The sequence below is a fragment of the Erinaceus europaeus genome, chromosome 2, assembly GCF_950295315.1.
Source record: "Erinaceus europaeus chromosome 2, mEriEur2.1, whole genome shotgun sequence".
NCBI classification, from domain to species: domain Eukaryota; kingdom Metazoa; phylum Chordata; class Mammalia; order Eulipotyphla; family Erinaceidae; genus Erinaceus; species Erinaceus europaeus.
In genome coordinates this window covers 54,793,395-54,811,598 of record NC_080163.1, presented here as the reverse complement: position 1 = coordinate 54,811,598, position 18,204 = coordinate 54,793,395, and the positions used below count along the sequence as shown (strand labels likewise).

Sequence of the window (18,204 nt, the reverse complement as noted above, 5' to 3'; positions counted from 1 at the left end):
CAGGTTCAGTCACCATTACCAAATATGACAGACTGGTTTCTGGACTGTCTCTCTCTCTCAGAAGAGAAAAATAACAAAGAAGCTCCTGACCCTCATAGAAATGTTAAACAGCACATAGGATATACTCAAGCTAGACAATTCAAATCAAGTCATAGTTACTTTCTTCATCATCTTCAAAGTCGTATCTGGCGAAGCTGTTGGGTTCAGCTGCTCGTAGGGATCTCAACCAAGGGAAGTCAGAAATCATGGAATATGGAGCTCCATCTACCACACCTAAAGTTGAGACAGATGAACAGTGCTATCATGTAGCAATAAGAACAAACAGTTCTGAAGTGGAGTGTTACATGCCTAAGAAAAAGAGGTGGAGACGCACCTCTTCTGCTTTCAGAGTATATATACTGTGTGTACGTATGTATTGTTTACATACAAAAAAATAGTAAGTTGAATAGTCAGGTGCCCTTTTCAAGTCAAGTTCAACTCAACAACTTGTAGCAAATTTCTATGTTCTCCCACTGTATTTCAATACACTATTCAAGGGATGAGAAAGACCCAGACAGGGAGAGACTATTTATCAGTAAAAATAAATTACCTGTTACTTACAAATAGTCAAACCACCCATCCTCATAAAAAAGAAGGCTCCCATCCCTATCTTTAGTAAGACACATCTCTCTGTCTAGTTACCCTGACAATTAGTTAATTCCCAATCAAGCATGAATGCTCACCTTCTAAAGTATAGATTTCTCTGCCCCAGGGGTACTTGGGGTATTTTTTTAAATCATCTTCACTTCGTGTGGCTTCAGGAAAGAATTCATACTTGATGAGTTCTCTGGAGACAACAAGAAAAAAAAAAAAAAAAACCTGAAAGACTGAAAATAATGCTGTGGTAGGGTTAAAAATGAATCATTCAAACCAGGGCAGGAGGGAGATTCTACTCAACACCTCAGACAAAAAATTAAACATCTAGCAAAAGTGAGGTGTAGTTTAACTAGAAAACAGATTATCTACTCAGGTCACAAAGTCCTTACAATCTTGAAAATTTCTGACAGCTCAAGAAAGAACATCACTTTAAGCAACACGCTTTGTATGAAAAGCCCTTGCTACTACATTTTTTTAAAGTCTGCTTTGCAATTATATGAAACATCACACAGGGCTGGCAAGTAGCTTGGATAGTTTTCCTGCTTTAATATGTTCATAACCCAGATTAGAACCCAACACCCCCCAAAACACACCGACATATGGAGGGAAAAAAAATGACCCAGAGCGATTAAATCCTAGTAATGGCAAATACGCATTAGTTTTTCAATCTTTCAGCTCTTTAAGCTCTAAGGCTAAAGAAATGTACAGATATAGTCTGCTTTTGAAACTTTACTCAAGTTTTAAAATAAAGCTAAGTTTAAAATAAAACTACAATATATTTGTTTTATTTTATTTTATTTTATTTTTGTCTCCAGGGTTATTACGGGGGCTCAGTAACTACACTATGAATCCACTGCTCTTGGTGGTCATTTTTTCCCATTTAATTGGATAGGGTAGAGAGAAATTGAGAAAGGAGGGGTAGAGAGAGGGACAGGGAAAGACACACACTTGCAGACCTGCTTCACTGCTTGTGAAGCATTCCCCCTGCAGGCGGAGATTGGTGGGCTTGAACCTGGATCCCTGTGTAGGTCCCTGCACACCATACCATGTGTGCTTAACAGGGTGCATCATCAACCAGCCCCCCACATTTATATGCATACCTTTTAATCTTTCATATTTTGCAATACTCAAAGTCTGGATAGAAACAAACCTAAACGAACAGAACTAAACACAATTAAGATTGGTGTCTTGGAGCCTTCACTAAGGAACTGACAGGAAAAGCCTTCGGGGGAGTTTCAGACTACTTACTGGTTGATGTTTGCAATGGTGTCCATCCAGCTGCGAATGCGCACCTTGTTCCGAACATTAGGAGGGTTACTGAATTCATGGATAATGCAGATATGATAGGGATAGGGACCACTAAATAGTTTCTGCTCCAATGTCAGTGTATCCACCTATGCAAGAAATTATAAGGAGGGTTTTGGGTCAAGGAATGAACACTTGAGAAATCTACCATCTAGAGCTTGTGTAAATCTAAATCTTAAATCTTCCCTTGATCTTCCAGCTTTAAAGACTGGCAACTGGAAAATAAAAGTCACACTGAGCTCTGAACACATCTTGGGAGTGAGGGTTAAGCACTTTTTTTCTGACAGCATATGCAGGAGCAATTTGTATTTCACTGCTATATAAACCCTTTATTGCAATATATTCTTTATCAGTTTAAGTATTAACTAACTGCATTGTGATCTGGACCAGTGCTTATGTTCAAGGTACCTAAAAGTTGTCAAAATGATTCTTTTAGGGCCTCCGACTGCAAAGGTTATGTAATATTTCCTTTACACTTTGTTACTGTATCAAGTACAAAGTCTCATATACAACGTTTGCTCTTGATGAAGATGGCAATGACAGTTATCATACTGCTTACAACATATCTGAAAATGTTCTAGTGCTTCACATATGTTGATTTAATAATTATGATAAGGTTTTTATGTTTCTAATTTTATAGATGAATAAACTGAGACACAAAGTTAAGCAATCTACTATAGGTGAGAGACCTAGATCATAATCAGACAGTATGAAACTCATCTGTGCTCTTAACCACAGACAAGTTTTAAACAATTTATCATCACTCAACCTGATAAAAGAACCAAAATCTAGGAGAGGAGAATCAAGGAAGAGGAATGGCAAGATCAACTAGTGTGGTTAAAAGAATCTTTCAGAAATGAACAGAATCATTACTGTGGGCCAAGCAAAAGTAGGAGGTGGAGAACTATAATCATTACCTTATAACCTTGTAAATCACAAATGGAAGATTAAGTCAGTGCAAAACCCACAAAGACTGGTGAATAAGAAACATGGTGCAATATGTGTAGTATCAGACAGGAAGAAGAAAGCCTTACCTGTTGCATTGGGCGTAGGTATATGATGCGATTTCTCTCTGGAGGCATCCTTAGTATCTGATCTAATACTTGATCCATATTCAATTTCTTACATTGAGCATAGTCAAATCGGTTTACAATGGGTGCGTTTTCTACTTTTAAATGTTTTAGTACCCTACATCTGGTAGCTATAAAATGGAAATGAGGTAAGCATTACAAACAATTCATACACAATAATAGATCAATAGGTAGCCAGCCTATCTGAACTAATCTTTTCGAGAGCTAGACCAGATTCTATCAGCATAAAGTACTGTAGATGTAAACATGAGCAATTAGGTCAAGGACCATAATGTATGATCCTCAGTTAACAAAACTGTTTGTAAAGGTAATTCTGTTTTGCTCAAGAGGTAGTGGTGATCCTCTTAGTAGAAAGGATATTAAGGAACCTCTTCCTATCTAAGATATTACTGGCAAGAAACCTAAGTTCAGAAAAAGAACCTCAAAACATTTGAAGAGGATAGTCACAATGAGTATTAAATTATATAATTTTATGGGTGGAAGTCAAATAAATTTAGGATAATTCACAATTTTATGTATTTTATATCTTCTCTTGTAGGAAATTAGCAAAGTTTACTTTGATTTCTATCACAAGTACAAATCAGGCCCAGAAATATATACTTTGTCCTAAAGTTGTATTAGTTCAATGTGGTAATCACCAAGCAGCATTAAATTTAAATTAACTTAATTAGGACTGGGGTGATAGCATAATAATTACATAAAAGACTTTCATGCCTCAGACACCAAAGGTCTCTGGTTCAGCCCTGAGCATCACTGCCAGTCAGAGCTGAGCAGTGCTCTGGGGCAAAATTAATTAGCTAAACTAAAATGTGAGCTATTTCACCAGCTGCAGAGAATTTCTAACAGTACAGAAAATTCTATTAAAAGTACTGGTCTAGGAATACCAAAGGAGACCACCTGGGACCGCAACAACACAGGACTAGAATGACTCCAGGAACCCACCAAATCACTGGTGAGTGCAAACACCTGTAGCAGTGAGTGCAAACACCAGTTGAGACACCACCTCCACTTTGTTTCAACAACAAAAAGATGATGAAAAGGAAGAGAAGATTCCCATAAGACTCACCAAATGAAACTGTGAATCTCCATTGCTACTGCCCTCAGAATATGAAGCAGCAGTGGGGAGGCCCTGTGCTGACACCAGGAGACAGAGAACTAACCAGGAAACTCAGCAGAAGATCTATACCTCCGTGGCCTAGCGGTGGGGCTGTGAGAGTCTCTTTACATAACCATCGGATTATCTCTGATACACTCTGCTTTATCTCTTGGTCAGGAGTCAGTGATTAAGCTAAGAAACCTACTTATAGTCTAAAAGCCCTCAGGCTCCCATAGCCTACAGGGAAGAAAAAGAACAAAAGAGGCCTTTTTTTTTTTTTTCCCTCCTCCAGGGTTATTGGTGGGCTCGGTGCCTGCACCATGAATCCACCGCTCCTGGAGGCCATTTTTTTCCCCCTTTTGTTGCCCTTGTAGCTTCATTGTGGTTATTATTATTGCCCTTGTTGACGCAATTCGTTGTTGGATAGGACAGAGAGAAATGGAGAGAGGAGGGGAAGACAGAGAAGGGGAGAGAAAGATAAGACACCTGCAGACCTGCTTCACCGCCTATGAAGCGACTCCCCTGCAGGTGGGGAGCCGGGGGCTCGAACCGGGATCCTTACGCCGGTTCCTGCGCTTTGCGCCACATGCGCTTAACCCACTGCGCCACCGCCCGACCCCCACAAAAGAGGCTTTTAACAGCCTCTGTGCTCCAACACAGGGATTAAAATAATATTGAAACAACTGTCAATTTCCACAACTGTGAACTCTTAATTACCTTACTTAGACACAAGTCAATCCAGGCAAGAATGATCAGTAATTTGAAAAGTACTGAAACAGGGACCTCATAGTGTACTATATAAAATGGTTAAACCAACAAGAAGAAATATTGGAGAAATGAACCAGGACAAGAGTCTAGCTAAAAGCCCCCCAAAGGTTGAACCACAAAATAATGAGGTCAACATCCAAACTCTAGTTAAGGAAATAATCACAAGAGTGAGTGAAGAGTTTGAAAGAATTGCCATCAGAAATGCAGAAACAACCAATGACACTATGGAAGAAGACACTAATTACTCTAAGGTTAATAGAGAGCTGAAAGCTGAAATAGCTGAGCTAAGAAAGAACACAACTAGTTGAACAAGCTAAAAAAGTGTCATAACAGGGTAACAAAATAGATGAACTCCAGAAAACAGTAGAGAGAGAGTAGAATAAATGAGACTGAAGACAGAACTAGCAAGATCAAGGACGAATTAGAGACAACTAAAAAAGAAGTAAGACATCTCAAAAAGAGATTAAGAGATACTGAAAACAACAACATAGACATATGGGATGATTTCAAAAGAAATAATATACGCATTATTGGCTTACCACAGGAAGAAAGACAGGAAGGAGAAGAAAGCATTCTTAAGGACATAATAACTGAGAGCTTCTCTAGTCTAGACAACATCAAAGACATAAAGGTTCAAGAAGCCCAGAGGGTCCCAAACAGAATTAACCCAGACGTAAAGACACCAAGACACATCATATTGAAAATGGAAAGGAATAAGGATAAAGAAAGGCTGCAAGAGAAAACAAAGAGCCACCTACAGATTAAAACCCATAAGATTAGCAGCAGACTTCTCCACACAAACACTACATGCCAGAATGAGAAAGGCTTTAAACCAAGAATACTGTATCCTGCTAGACTGTCATTCAGAGTAGATAGAGAAATAAAAACCTCCTCAGACAACTAACAGTTGAGGAATCAATTATCACCAAGCCTGCCCTGAAAGAAATTCTGAAAGGTCTCCTATAAATAATCAGACCACCATAAATAGGCCATATATCAGAACACTCTAAAACTCTAAAATATCTTCAATCTTTGATATCAATAAATGTCAATGGCCTGAATTCACCTATTAAAAGGCACAGAGTAGGAAGATGGATCAGAAAACACAACCCAACAATATGCTATCTAAAGAAACCCACCTAATTCAATAATACAAACACAGACTTAAAGTGAAAGGATGGAAAAATATCATACAAGCCAATGGCTCACAAAAAAAAGGGCAGGAACAGCTATTCTCAAATCTGACATGATAGACTTTAAAATAAATAAAATTTAAAAAGATAGGGATGGACATTACTTAATGCTCAGTGGATCAGTCAATCAAGAGGACTTAACAATTATTAACATCTATGCACCCAATGAGAAGCCTTCTAAATACATCAAACATCTACTGAAAGAGCTACAGCAATATATTAACAGCAACACAGTCATAGTAGGGGACTTCAACACCCCACTCTCTCAACTTGACAGATCATCCAGGCAGAAAATCAATTAAGACATGAGGGAACTAAATGAGGAGATAGATAAACTAGAAATATTAGACATTTTCAGAGTCAGTCATACCAAGAAACTGGAATACACATTCTTCTCAAGTCCACATGGGTCATTCTCAAGGATAGACCAAATGTTTGGCCATAAAGACAGCATCAGCAAATTCAAGAGCATTGAAATCATCCCAAGCATCTTCTCAGACCACAGTAGAATTAAACTAACACTTAACAATCAACAAAAGATTAGTAATAGTGCCAAAATGTAGAAGCTCAACAGTACACTACTGAACAACTACTGGGTCAAAGAGGAAATCAAGGAAGAAATCAAAATGTTTCAAGAGATCAATGAAAATGAAGACACAAGCTATCAAAATATTTGGGACACAACTAAGGCACTACTCAGAGGGAAGTTGACAGCTATACAAGCACACATTAAGAAACAAGAAAAAGCACAAATAAACAGCCTGATTGCACATCTTAAAGACCTAGAAGAACAACAAAGGAACCCTAAAGAAGCCAGAAGGACAGAAATAACTACAGTTAGGAAAGAAATCATTAACACTAAAAATAAGAAAACCATACAAAAGATCAACGAAAGTAAATGTTGGTTCTTCGAAAGGGTGAACAAAATCGACAAATCTTTAGCCAGACTCACAAAAAAAAAAAAAAAGGGAGAAGACCCAAATAAATAGGATCATAAATGAAAGAAGAGATATCACAACAGACACCGCAGAAATTCAGCATATCATGAGAGACTTCTATGAACAACTATATGCCACCAATCTAGAGAACCTGGAAGAAAAGGACGATTTCCTAGATACCTACCAACTTCCAAAACTAAGTAAAGAGGAAGTAGGTAACATGAACAGGCCCATCACAGCTAATGAAACTGAAAGTTATCAAAAACCTTCCCAAGAATAAAATTCCTGGACCAGATGGTTTTACAAATGAATTCTACAAAACCTTCAAAGAACTTTTAAAAGTCTTCCAGAAGATTGAAGACACTGGAATACTCCCTTCCAGCTTCAATGAAGACAACATCACTCTGACACCAAAAAGCAGACAGGGACACAAAAAAGAAAACTACAGATACTAAAATACTGAACAAAATTCTAGCCAACCGGATACAGCAGTATATTCAAAAGACTGTTCATCATGACCAGGTGGGGTTTATCCCAGGGATGCAAGGTTGGTTTAATATACGTAAATCAATCAACGTGATCCACCACATCAATAAAAGCAAGACCAAAAACCACACAGTCATATCAATAGATGCAGAGAAAGCCTTTGACAAAGTACAACATCCCTTTATGATCAAAACACTACAAAAAATGGGAATAGATGGAAAATCCCTGAACATAGTGGAGTCTATATATAGCACACCTACATCCAACATCATACTCAATGGTGAAAAACTGGAAGCATTTCTCCTCAGATCAGGTACTAGACAGGGCTGCCCACTATCACCATTACTATTCAACATAGTGTTGGAAGTTCTTGCCATAGCAATCAGGCAGGAGCAAGAAATTAAAGGCATACAGATTGGAAGAGAAGAAGTCAAACTCTCCCTATTTGCAGATGACATGATAGTATACATGGAAAAACCTAAGTAATCCAGCAAGAAGCTTTTGGAAATCATCAGGCAATAAGTAAGGTGTCAGGCTACAAAATAACATTCAAAAGTCAGTGGCATTCCTCTATGCAAAAACTAAGGTAGAAGAAATTGAAATCCAGAAATCAATTCCTTTTACTATAGCAACAAAAACAATCAAGTATCTCAGAATAAACCTAACCAAAGAAGTGATAGACTTGTATATTGAAAATTATGAGTCACTCCTCAAGGAAACTGAAAAAGACACAAAGAAGTGGAAAGATATTCCATGTTCATGGGTCAGTAGAATTAACATCATCAAAATGAATATACTACCCAGAGCCATCTACAGATTTAATGCTATCTCCATCAAGATCCCAAGCACATTTTTTAGGAGAATAGAACAAATGCTACAAATGTTTATCTGGAACCAGAAAAGACCTAGAATTGCCAAAACAATCTTGAGAAGAAAGAACAGAACCGGAGGCAGCACACTCCCAGATCTCAAATTGTATTAAAGGGCCATTGTCATCAGAACTGCTTGGTACTGGAATATGAATAGACACACTGACCAGTGGAGTAGAACTAAGAGTCTGGAAGTAAGCCCTCATACCTATGGACATCTAATCTTTGACAAAGATGCCCAGACTATTAAATGGGGAAAACAGAGTCTCTTCAACAAATAGTGTTGGAAAAAATGGGTTAAAACATGCAGAAGAATGAAACTGAACCACTGTATTTCACCAAATACAAAAGTAAATTTCAAGTGGATCAAAGACATGGATGCTATCAGAAACTTAGAAGAAAATATTGGCAGAACTCTTTTCCGCATAAATTTTAAAGACATTTTCAATGGAAAGAATCCAATTACAAAGAAAACTAAGGCAAGGAGAAACCTATGGGACTACATCAAATTGAAAGCTTCTGCACAGCAAAAGAAACCACTACCCAAACCAAGAGACACCTCACAGAATGGAAAAAGATCTTTATATGCATTACATCAGACAAGAGGCTAATAACCAAAATATATAAAGAATTTGCCAATCTCAACCACAAGAAAACAAATAACCCCATCCAAAAATGGGGAGAGGACATGGACAGAATATTCACTACATAAGATATCCAAAAAGCCGAGAAATACATGAAAAAATGCTTCAAGTCTTTGATTGTCAGAGAAATGCAAATAAAGACAACAATGAGATACCACTACATTCCTGTGAGAATGTCATACATCAGAAAAGGTAGCAGCAGCAAATGCTGGAGAGGTTGTAGAGTCAAAGGAACCCTCCTGCACTGCTGGTAGGAACATAAATTGGTCCATCCTCTGTGGAGAACAGTCTGGGGAACTCTCAGAAGGCTAGAAATGGACCTACCCTATGATCCTGCAATTCCTCTCCTAGGCATATATCCTAAGGAACCCAACACACCCATCCAAAAAGTTCTGTGAACACATATGTTCTTAGCAGCACAATTTGTACTAGCCAAAACCAGGAAGCAAACCAGGTGTCCAACAACAGATGAGTGGCTGAGCGAGTTGTGGTATATACATACACAATGAAATACTACTCAACTATTAAAAATGGTGACTATATCGTTTTCAGCCAATCTTGGAAGGACCTTGTAAGTGAAATAAGTCAGAAAAAGAAGGATGAGTATGGGATGATCTTACTCTCAGGCAGAAGTTGAAAAACAAGATCAGAAGAGAAAACACAAGTAGAACCTGAACTGGAATTGGCGTGTTGCACCAAAGTAAAAGACTCTGGGGTAGGTGGGGGAGGGGGAGAATACAGGTTCAAAAAAGGATGGCAGAGGACCTAGTGGGGGTTGTATTGTTATACGGAAAACTGAGAAATGTTATGCATGTATAAACTATTGAATTTACTGTTAAATGTAAAACATTAGTTCTCCAATAAAGAAATTAAAAATAATAAATAAAGTAAAAAAAATAAAAGTACTGGTCTAACATGATATTTTCCTCATCTCAATATATAAATTGTAAGGTTAAAGAGAAAAGGTACTGTGATATAATAAAAAAAACATAACTATAAACTTTAGAGAAATATCTCCTTATTTATTTATTTATAATATCAAGCTTCAACCTGACCCAATTTTGTTCAGTAATTCAACTTGGTCCAAATCCAACAGAGAATGAGATGAAAGCTATTATAAAACCACAGGGCTTTTAACATTTCATTTTTCTTTTTTTTTTAAATTATCTTTATTGGAATAGAGACAGTCAGAAATTGAGAGGGCAGGGGGAGAAAGAGAGGGAAAGAGATAGAGAGAAAACTGCAGTCCTGATTCACCACTTGAAAAGCTTTCCCCCTGCAGGTGGGGGCTGGGGGCTGGAACCAGGGTCCTTATGCATTGTAACATGTGCATTCAACCAGTTGCGCCATCACCCAGCCCCTTATTTCCTTTTTTTTTTTTTAATATTTATTTATCAAGTTTCACTTTTGTTGCCCTTTTTTATTTTTATTGTTGTAGTTATTATTATTTATGTCATCATTGTTAGATAGGACAGAAAGAAATGGAGAGGAGGGGAAGACAGAGAGGGGGAGAGAAAGAGAGACACCTGCAGACCTGCTTCACCACCTGTGAATCGACTCCCTAGGGGAGCAAGGGGCTTGAACTGGGATCTTTACATCCATCCTTGCACTTTGAGCCACATGCATTTAACCCGCTGTGCTACTGCCTGACTCCCTGCTTTTAACATTTCATAGAGACATCAAAGACTTACTGCAAAGACATATGGTAATTGCACAAGACTTAGCTGGTGACATCAGATGGAATGGATAATGAGTAAATGGAACAAAAAGAAAGGTGGGACCTGGACCAATGATAATAAGACATGAAGTGGGTGACTGATCATCATAATCAAACCTAGAGCCCAGTTATTACTGCCCACAAAAACACTAACACATGCAACACACTCTGTATCACAGCAGACATGTGGCAGGGTCAGAATTCATATTCAAGTATATCTGTCGGGGATATGGAGTTCTGGTGGTGGGAATTGTGTGGAGTTGTACCCCTCTTATCCTATGGTTTTGTCAATGTTTCCTTTTTATAAATAAATAAAAAACAAGCAACCAAAAATCCTATACATGATGTTAACCTATTCAGTCAGATCAGATAGCAATGACCACTTGGAGAAAATTTGAAGGAGAACTCCCACCCACCACCCAACTGCTACCAGTATTATTGCTGGGCTTGGTGCCTATACAACGAACCCATTGTTCCTAGTGGCCAAATATTTTTTCTTCCCTTTCTTTAGTTGATATAGACAGAAAAATTGAAAGAGAAGGATGAGGCAGACAGAGGGAGAGAAAATGAAAAATACCTGCAGGTGGTCTGGGAGATGATACAGTGGATAAAGTACTGGGCTCTCAAGCGTGAGGTACCTAGTTCAAAACCCAGGAGCACATATAGTAGAGTGATACCTGGTTCTCTCTCTCCTCCTATATCTCTCATTAATAAAATCTTTAAAAAAAAAGGAAAGAAGGAAGAAAGAAAGGAAAGGAAGACAGAAAGAAAAGAAGTATTTGGGAGTTGGGCAGTGACACAGTAGGTTCAGCGCACATGGCACAAAGTGCAAGGATCAGCTTAAGGATCCCAGTTCGAGCCCCCAGCTCCCCACCTGCAGGGAAGTCGCTTCACAAGCAGTGAAGCAGGTCAGCAGGTGTCTATCATTCTCTCCCCCCTCTGTCTTCCTTTCCTCTCTCCATTTCTCTCTGTCCTATCCAACAACGACATCAATAACCACAACAATGTTAAACAAGGGCAACAAAAGGGAAAATAGGGAGTTGGGCGGTAGTGCAGCGGGTTAAGCACACGTGGCACAAAGTGCAAGGACCAGCTTAAGGATCCCGGTTCCAGTCCCCGGCTCCCCACCTGCAGGGGAGTTGCTTCACAGGCGGTAAAGCAGGTCTGCAGGTGTCTGTCTTTCTCTCCCCCTCTGTCTTCCCCTCCTCTCTCCATATGTCTCTGTCCTATCCAACAGCGACGACATTAATAACAACAATAACTACAACAACAATAAAACAAGGGCAGCAAAAGGGAAAATATATATAAAATTTTTTTTAAAAGGGAAAATAAATAGAAATAAAAAAGAAATATCTGCAGCATTGTTCTACTACTCATGAAACTTGCCCCCTGCATGTGGGGATGGGGGCCTTGAACCGGAATCCTTGCACATGGTAATGGGTGCAGTCTACCAGGTGTGCCACTGTTTGGCCCAGAGAAACTATTTTAAAAGATGAACCATGTTTCTGCACACAGAACCTCATAAATTCCACAAAGAACTATCTTATCTATTTGTGGACTACTGAATGAGGAAAGAACCAGAAATAATTCAACATGGTGATCCCTTTGAAAAACATGGGGATTGGGGAGTCGGGCAGTAGTGCAACAGGTTAAGAGCACGTGGCACCAAGCACAAGGACAAGCATAAGGATCCTGGTTCGAGCTCTCGGCTCCCCACCTGCAGGGGAGTCGCTTCATAGGCAGTGAAGCAGTTCTGCAGGTGTCTATCTTTCTCTCCTCCTCCCTGTCTTCTCTCCATTTCTCTCTGTCCTATCTAACAATGATGACATCAATAGCAACAATAATAACTACAACAACAATAAAAAACAAGGGCAACAAAAAGGGAAATAAATATTTTTTAAAATATGGAGATGATAATATAGTATTTCTGAGTCCTGATTTTTTTTTATTTTAACTTATACAGAAGCTTTTTAGGTATGACACAGGCCTGAAAACATACCATGGATGAACATCATCTTGGGACAGTCTTTTAGCACGAGATCTGTGATTCCACAGTTGGTCATAGTGACACCAACGAGATTTTTGGATTTTAATACAAGGACCTAAAGAGAGATTAAAAAAAAAAAAAGTCAGATATAAATGTACCATTTTGTATTACATATATATTTTTAAAAGCTTAAATATTTTCACTAATAGACAGGAGAATCAGTCATTGCTAATTTTTCTCTCCTTAGGACAAAGAAACTATATAAGGGTAGAAACTTTAGCTCTTTGCACTATCCAGGAAGTGCAAAGAACTCATTTGGAAGAACTCAAAATGTTTTTTCCATCACCTGGACATGGTCATCCTCAATAACAGGGTCACTGGTACTGGTGGATTTATCTGCTGTCCGCTTCCGCTTTATGGCATGACGTGGTTTTGTTTTGGCAACCTCTAAAAAAATGAGACAGAAAACCCAAGATTTCCTTCATCAAAACATATCTAATTGCTATACACAAACTCCATTACAGTTAATCTTAAGTCTGTGACTTGGTTCCCCATGGAATGTAGCCTGATGGCTATTTCCAACACATTATTATAAGTTCAAATATATGCATCAAACATAAGCCTTTTCACACTAAGCTATTCCAATAATTTAATTAGCATTTGCATCTTTAGCTGTACCCAACACCTATTAAGAATTACTGGTAGGTTAACCTCATCTCTTTTCTGCCGAACAACTTTAGATTACTGAGTATCCTTTAGTAAATATGATTGAATGCCTAACATTCAGTGTTATACCTTAGCTCCACTAATACTCAATTTTAGACTACACCATATCCTACTCACTTCTCATAAGCAAATGCCTCTGAAGCATTACTTGCTCTAGTTTCTTCTGTACAGAACACTACTTATTTCACTCTTTAAAATAGTTCCCCAAACCCTCTAGAGGTCCAACTCAAATGTCACCTACTCTAACAATCATCTGGATCCCCAACATTATATGGTTTTAATTCACTGGATACTTTTCATTTCTCCATTAAAAACAATCAAACAAACAAAAACCTTGAAGAGAATACTTTTACTTCATCTTTGTGTCAATGCCAGCCACTAGTAACAAGCTAAAATAAACTTTTATTGCACGAATTGGCTCTCAACATTTGCTGAGTGAATGAATTCATCAAGGTAAAAAGCATAACCACAATCAATATCTACTGAGTGCTTACTGTGCACCAGGTACTTTCTAATGTTTTTTCATGCATTAATTATTTTATTCTCATAACAGCTGAGATGGATTTTTCTCCTTATTTTACAATTTGTGACACTGTAACGTGGGAGGAAAAAAGAGCTTAACAAGAGGTAAGTGGTAGAGCCAGAAGCTAAATTAGGCAATTTGTAGAAAACCTGAAATCTTTTACTTGTCAAACACTGTTTAGTAAGGCCCTAATTCATTTCCTAGTATTATTTTTAAAAGATATATTTGGATTCGGGCGTTAGCACAGTGGGATAAGCGAACGTGGCGCAAAGTACAAGGACCAGCATAAGGATCCCAGTTAGAGCCCCAGGGGGCTTCAGGGGAGTCACTTCACAAATGGTGAAGCAGGTCTGCAGGTGTCTTTCTCTCCCCCTCTGTCTTCCCCTCCTCTCTCCTTTTTTCTCTCTATCCTATCCAGCAATGACAACATCAATAACAACAATAATAACTACAATAAAACAACAGGGGTGACAAAAGGGAATATTAAAAAAATTTAAGATATTATATTTTAATTCAAAGAGCAATTAATATGTTTTTCTTTAAAGACAAGTTCTAATTTCACTTCTAAAAACTTAACAAGCACAGATATTTTCTAAGATCAGATACTAAAAGTCATTTTCATTTTTGACAATCATTTTGAAGCAGAGCATATACTGACTAAAATAAGACTGACCTTCACAAACTATCTCCCACCACCTTGAGCTTTTGAAAACTGCTACATGGCCATAAACATTCCATCTGGTAACTTTCTCACTCTGAACATGAAAGATTACAAGAAAAGCCAAGGAAAAAGGGTTGCAGGTCTCTCTTTTTCTTTCTTTCTCTCTCTCTCTCTCTCTCTCTCTCTCTCTCTCTCTCTCCCTTTTCCCATCTCAGTCTCTGGCTGTCTTTCTCTATCCAATAAGTAAAAAATAAAAATAAATAAATAAATAAAGCAAATTACTAAAGGACTGGACTTATATGGAGACTCCAGAAAACTAGTCCCAGTGTCATTTACATACACCAGAACCATTTCTACAGCACTTGAAATCTTTGTGAAATATTACTATATATGCAAAACAGCTAAAAAAATAGGATGGTTTAAATGTTCTACAAATTAAACCTTCTTCAAGATCCTGAGGAAAAACCCTGAAAGGTTCTGGAGAAACATGAAAACTACTGATCTAGTCAACTAACTGAAGACTTTCATCCACAGTATTTTGAAGGAACTTCAAGCAAAATCTATTATCTTTACTGACAGAAAATCTCCTGCTGGAGGCACATTCCACACAGCAGTCAAAATCCCGACACCTGCTACAGCCAGGGGAGGCTACTTCTCTCCCCCAACACCACAAAAATGACAGCAAAGAAATAACCAGCTTTGATTCTGGTTCTCTCATGACAGCTCATGTAAGAATCTTCTATTAGCACTCTCCTTTTATAAACCAATTTTTAAAGTTCTCACCTTCTCGGATTGTTCTTTCTTCACTTTTAATTAATCACAATATGAGGCTCAGAGTGAATTTTCTTATTGTCTAGAGTTTTCTCAGAAAAGTTTTAAAACCAAATCACATTTTACATGTAGATAATACTGGGCAAAAAAAAAAGGGGGGGGGTGAGGAAGAAAAGACTTCCCATAGTAAAAGGAAAACAGAACTTTTTTTATTTTCCTATGCCTCCTTCTATCTTCAGGGATAATTCTGTGACTTCCTAAATCCACCAACATCAGCATGTATCATTATGGTTTTTACTACTTATTCAATTCACAATTATTCATTGAGTCCCATGGGCATAAGGCATTGTGCTAAAAGCTGGGAATATATTGGTGAACAACCATACAATGATGCCCTTGCTCTTAACGTGCTTTGTCAAGATCTATTGGAAAGACAGACAATAAAAACACAGAATCACAGGGGGTTGATCGGTAGCACAGTGGGTTAAGAGCACATGGCACAAAACGCAAGGACCAGCATAAGGATCCCAGTTCGAGCCCCCAGCTCCCCACCTGCAGGGGATTCGGTTCACAGGTGGTGAAGCAGGTCTGCAAGTGTCTGTCTTTCTCTCCTCCTCTCTGTCTTCTCTTCTATCCATTTCTCTCTGTCCTATCCAACAATGACATCAATGACAACAATAACAATGACAACAATAACAAGTAAAACAAGCAGGGTAACAAAAGGGGAAAAAATGGCCTCCAGGAGCCCCGGCAACAACCCTGGAGGCAAACACACACACACACACACCAAAAAAAAAAAAAAAAAAAAAACCCACAAAATCACAATATAGGGTGGTTAATACAAGTATAGAAGATGCTACAGACACAAAAGTGGGCCAATTCAGTCTTGTGATATCAATCAGGAAAAGAAGTTAATATTTAAGAGAACTGTTCCATATTAAATCTAAAAGCTACTCTTTAACAATTCAATTATTTTCTATTGATTTACTTTATAGAGCTCTATACAATGAAGATTTAAAAAAGCTACTCACAGAAATTTATTTATTCTCAAAATAGGAATTCACAAGACAAATAACTACATTAACTCCTAACATGGTTTAACAGTACCTTAGGCGATAATTGAAACACCAAATTAACAGCTCATGTGCTCTCTTCAAAGTGATTTAAAAAAATCATTACATTAAGATTGTTATCTTATTAGTTTGAAATTTTTCTCCCCTAGAACTTTTAAAAAGTGGCTAAGAGATATAAAGTATGTTAGGTTAAGAATAAGGAGTAGTATGCCACTCAAAAAAAAAAAAAAAAAGGTCATTCTTTCCAAGAGACCCAGATAATATTAAAACCACTACTTATGTATCTCTACAGAAAAGATGTATGAAATAAATAGTTTATAAGTTAAAATAAAGAGCTAAACTAAAACAATTAAGAGAAGTAAAAAAATAAGAAGATATGTACCAACTAAAATTCACATTGCGAATTCATCATTTAATAGAACCAGTGCTTTTTTCTAGAAGTGCAATGGATTGTCAAATGAAATTTATTTTAATATATGAATTTATGTAATAGGATGTTAGCATATAATTTAAGGACTCATTTTGGGGGGAGGAGAGGAGAGTTTGCTTTTGGTGGTTTATGTCACTCAACTACTCAATCAATTTTACTTAGTAAATTTACTTAGTAAGAAAAGAACATTAACTCTGCTCTGGAGATGATTTTAAGATTTAGAAGTAAGGGAAATTTGCAGAAAATACTTTAAAAATTCACTAATAAGTATGCATGATTTAGTAAAGGCAGTAAATACTTCTTTAAAATAAGATAAGAAATATAAATAGCATTATAATTTTAAAATGCCCTTCCCTTGGTGTACTGCACCAATATAAAGGACTCTGGGATGGGGGAGAGGGCTCATGATGGCAGAGGAGGACCTAGTGGGAAATGACTTGTCATGTGCAAAACTGAGAAATGTTATGCATGTACAAACTATTGTATTTTACTGTGGACTGTAAACCATAAATCACCCAATAAATTCATGTTAAGTGAAATAAGTCAGAAACAGAAGGATGAATATGGGATAATCTCACTCTCAGGCAGAAGTTGAAAAACAAGAGCAGAAGAAAGAAAAAAAAAAAACAAGTAGAACCTGCTGAAATGGAATTGGCATATGGCACCAAAGTAAAAGACTCTGGGGTGGCGGTGGGTGGGTGGGGAGAATACAGGTGCAAGAAAGATGACAGAGGACCTAGTGGGGGTTGTATTGTTATATGGGAAACTGGGGAATGTTATGCATGTACAAACTACTGTATTTACTGTTGAATGTAAAACATTAATTCTCCAATAAAGAAATAAAAAAAATAAAAAATAAAAGAAATTTAAAAAAAAGTCCTTCCCCACACCAACCTAATACCTTGCATACACATGTATCATTATTAATGAAAATATTATTAATGAAAATACATGCGTTCAGTGTAGTATCAACATAACAAATATTAAGCTACTTACCTGCTAAGCTTGCAAACCTAACAAAAGCAAAACTAGACTTCAGAAAAAATAGACTAAGTGCTACAAAGGATATACCCACCCATTCATACATGTTCCCCCAGCTCCAGCAAATTCAGGTTCTTAGCTTTGGCTAAAGCTTTTGCTGAAAGTTAAAACTTCCCTAGGTATAGGTGGGAGCCCAATTATCTATAGGGACTCAGATGTCAAATCAACATCGTATTTAGTTAATATACAGTTATATATTTTTTCTTTATCCACTGTGCTACCTCCCGGACCACATATTTTTTCTTTAAT

The 18,204-nt window shown here is 37.5% G+C and overlaps 1 protein-coding gene across 7 annotated transcripts in view; it reads right to left on the bottom strand.

Annotated features, from left to right (window-relative positions):
* Positions 1-18,204, bottom strand: part of FBXO38 (F-box protein 38) — a 61,702-nt gene that overhangs the window by 2,382 nt on the left and 41,116 nt on the right. For all 7 annotated transcript variants that reach the window (XM_060180642.1, XM_007516372.3, XM_007516373.2 and 4 more), the window contains 6 exons: positions 13,077-13,177; positions 12,743-12,845; positions 2,976-3,142; positions 1,885-2,030; positions 723-826; positions 160-273 (listed from right to left, as the gene is read on the bottom strand). In XM_060180642.1, the coding sequence (XP_060036625.1) occupies positions 160-273; positions 723-826; positions 1,885-2,030; positions 2,976-3,142; positions 12,743-12,845; positions 13,077-13,177 (735 nt within the window). The remainder of the gene's footprint in view (positions 1-159; positions 274-722; positions 827-1,884; positions 2,031-2,975; positions 3,143-12,742; positions 12,846-13,076; positions 13,178-18,204) is intronic.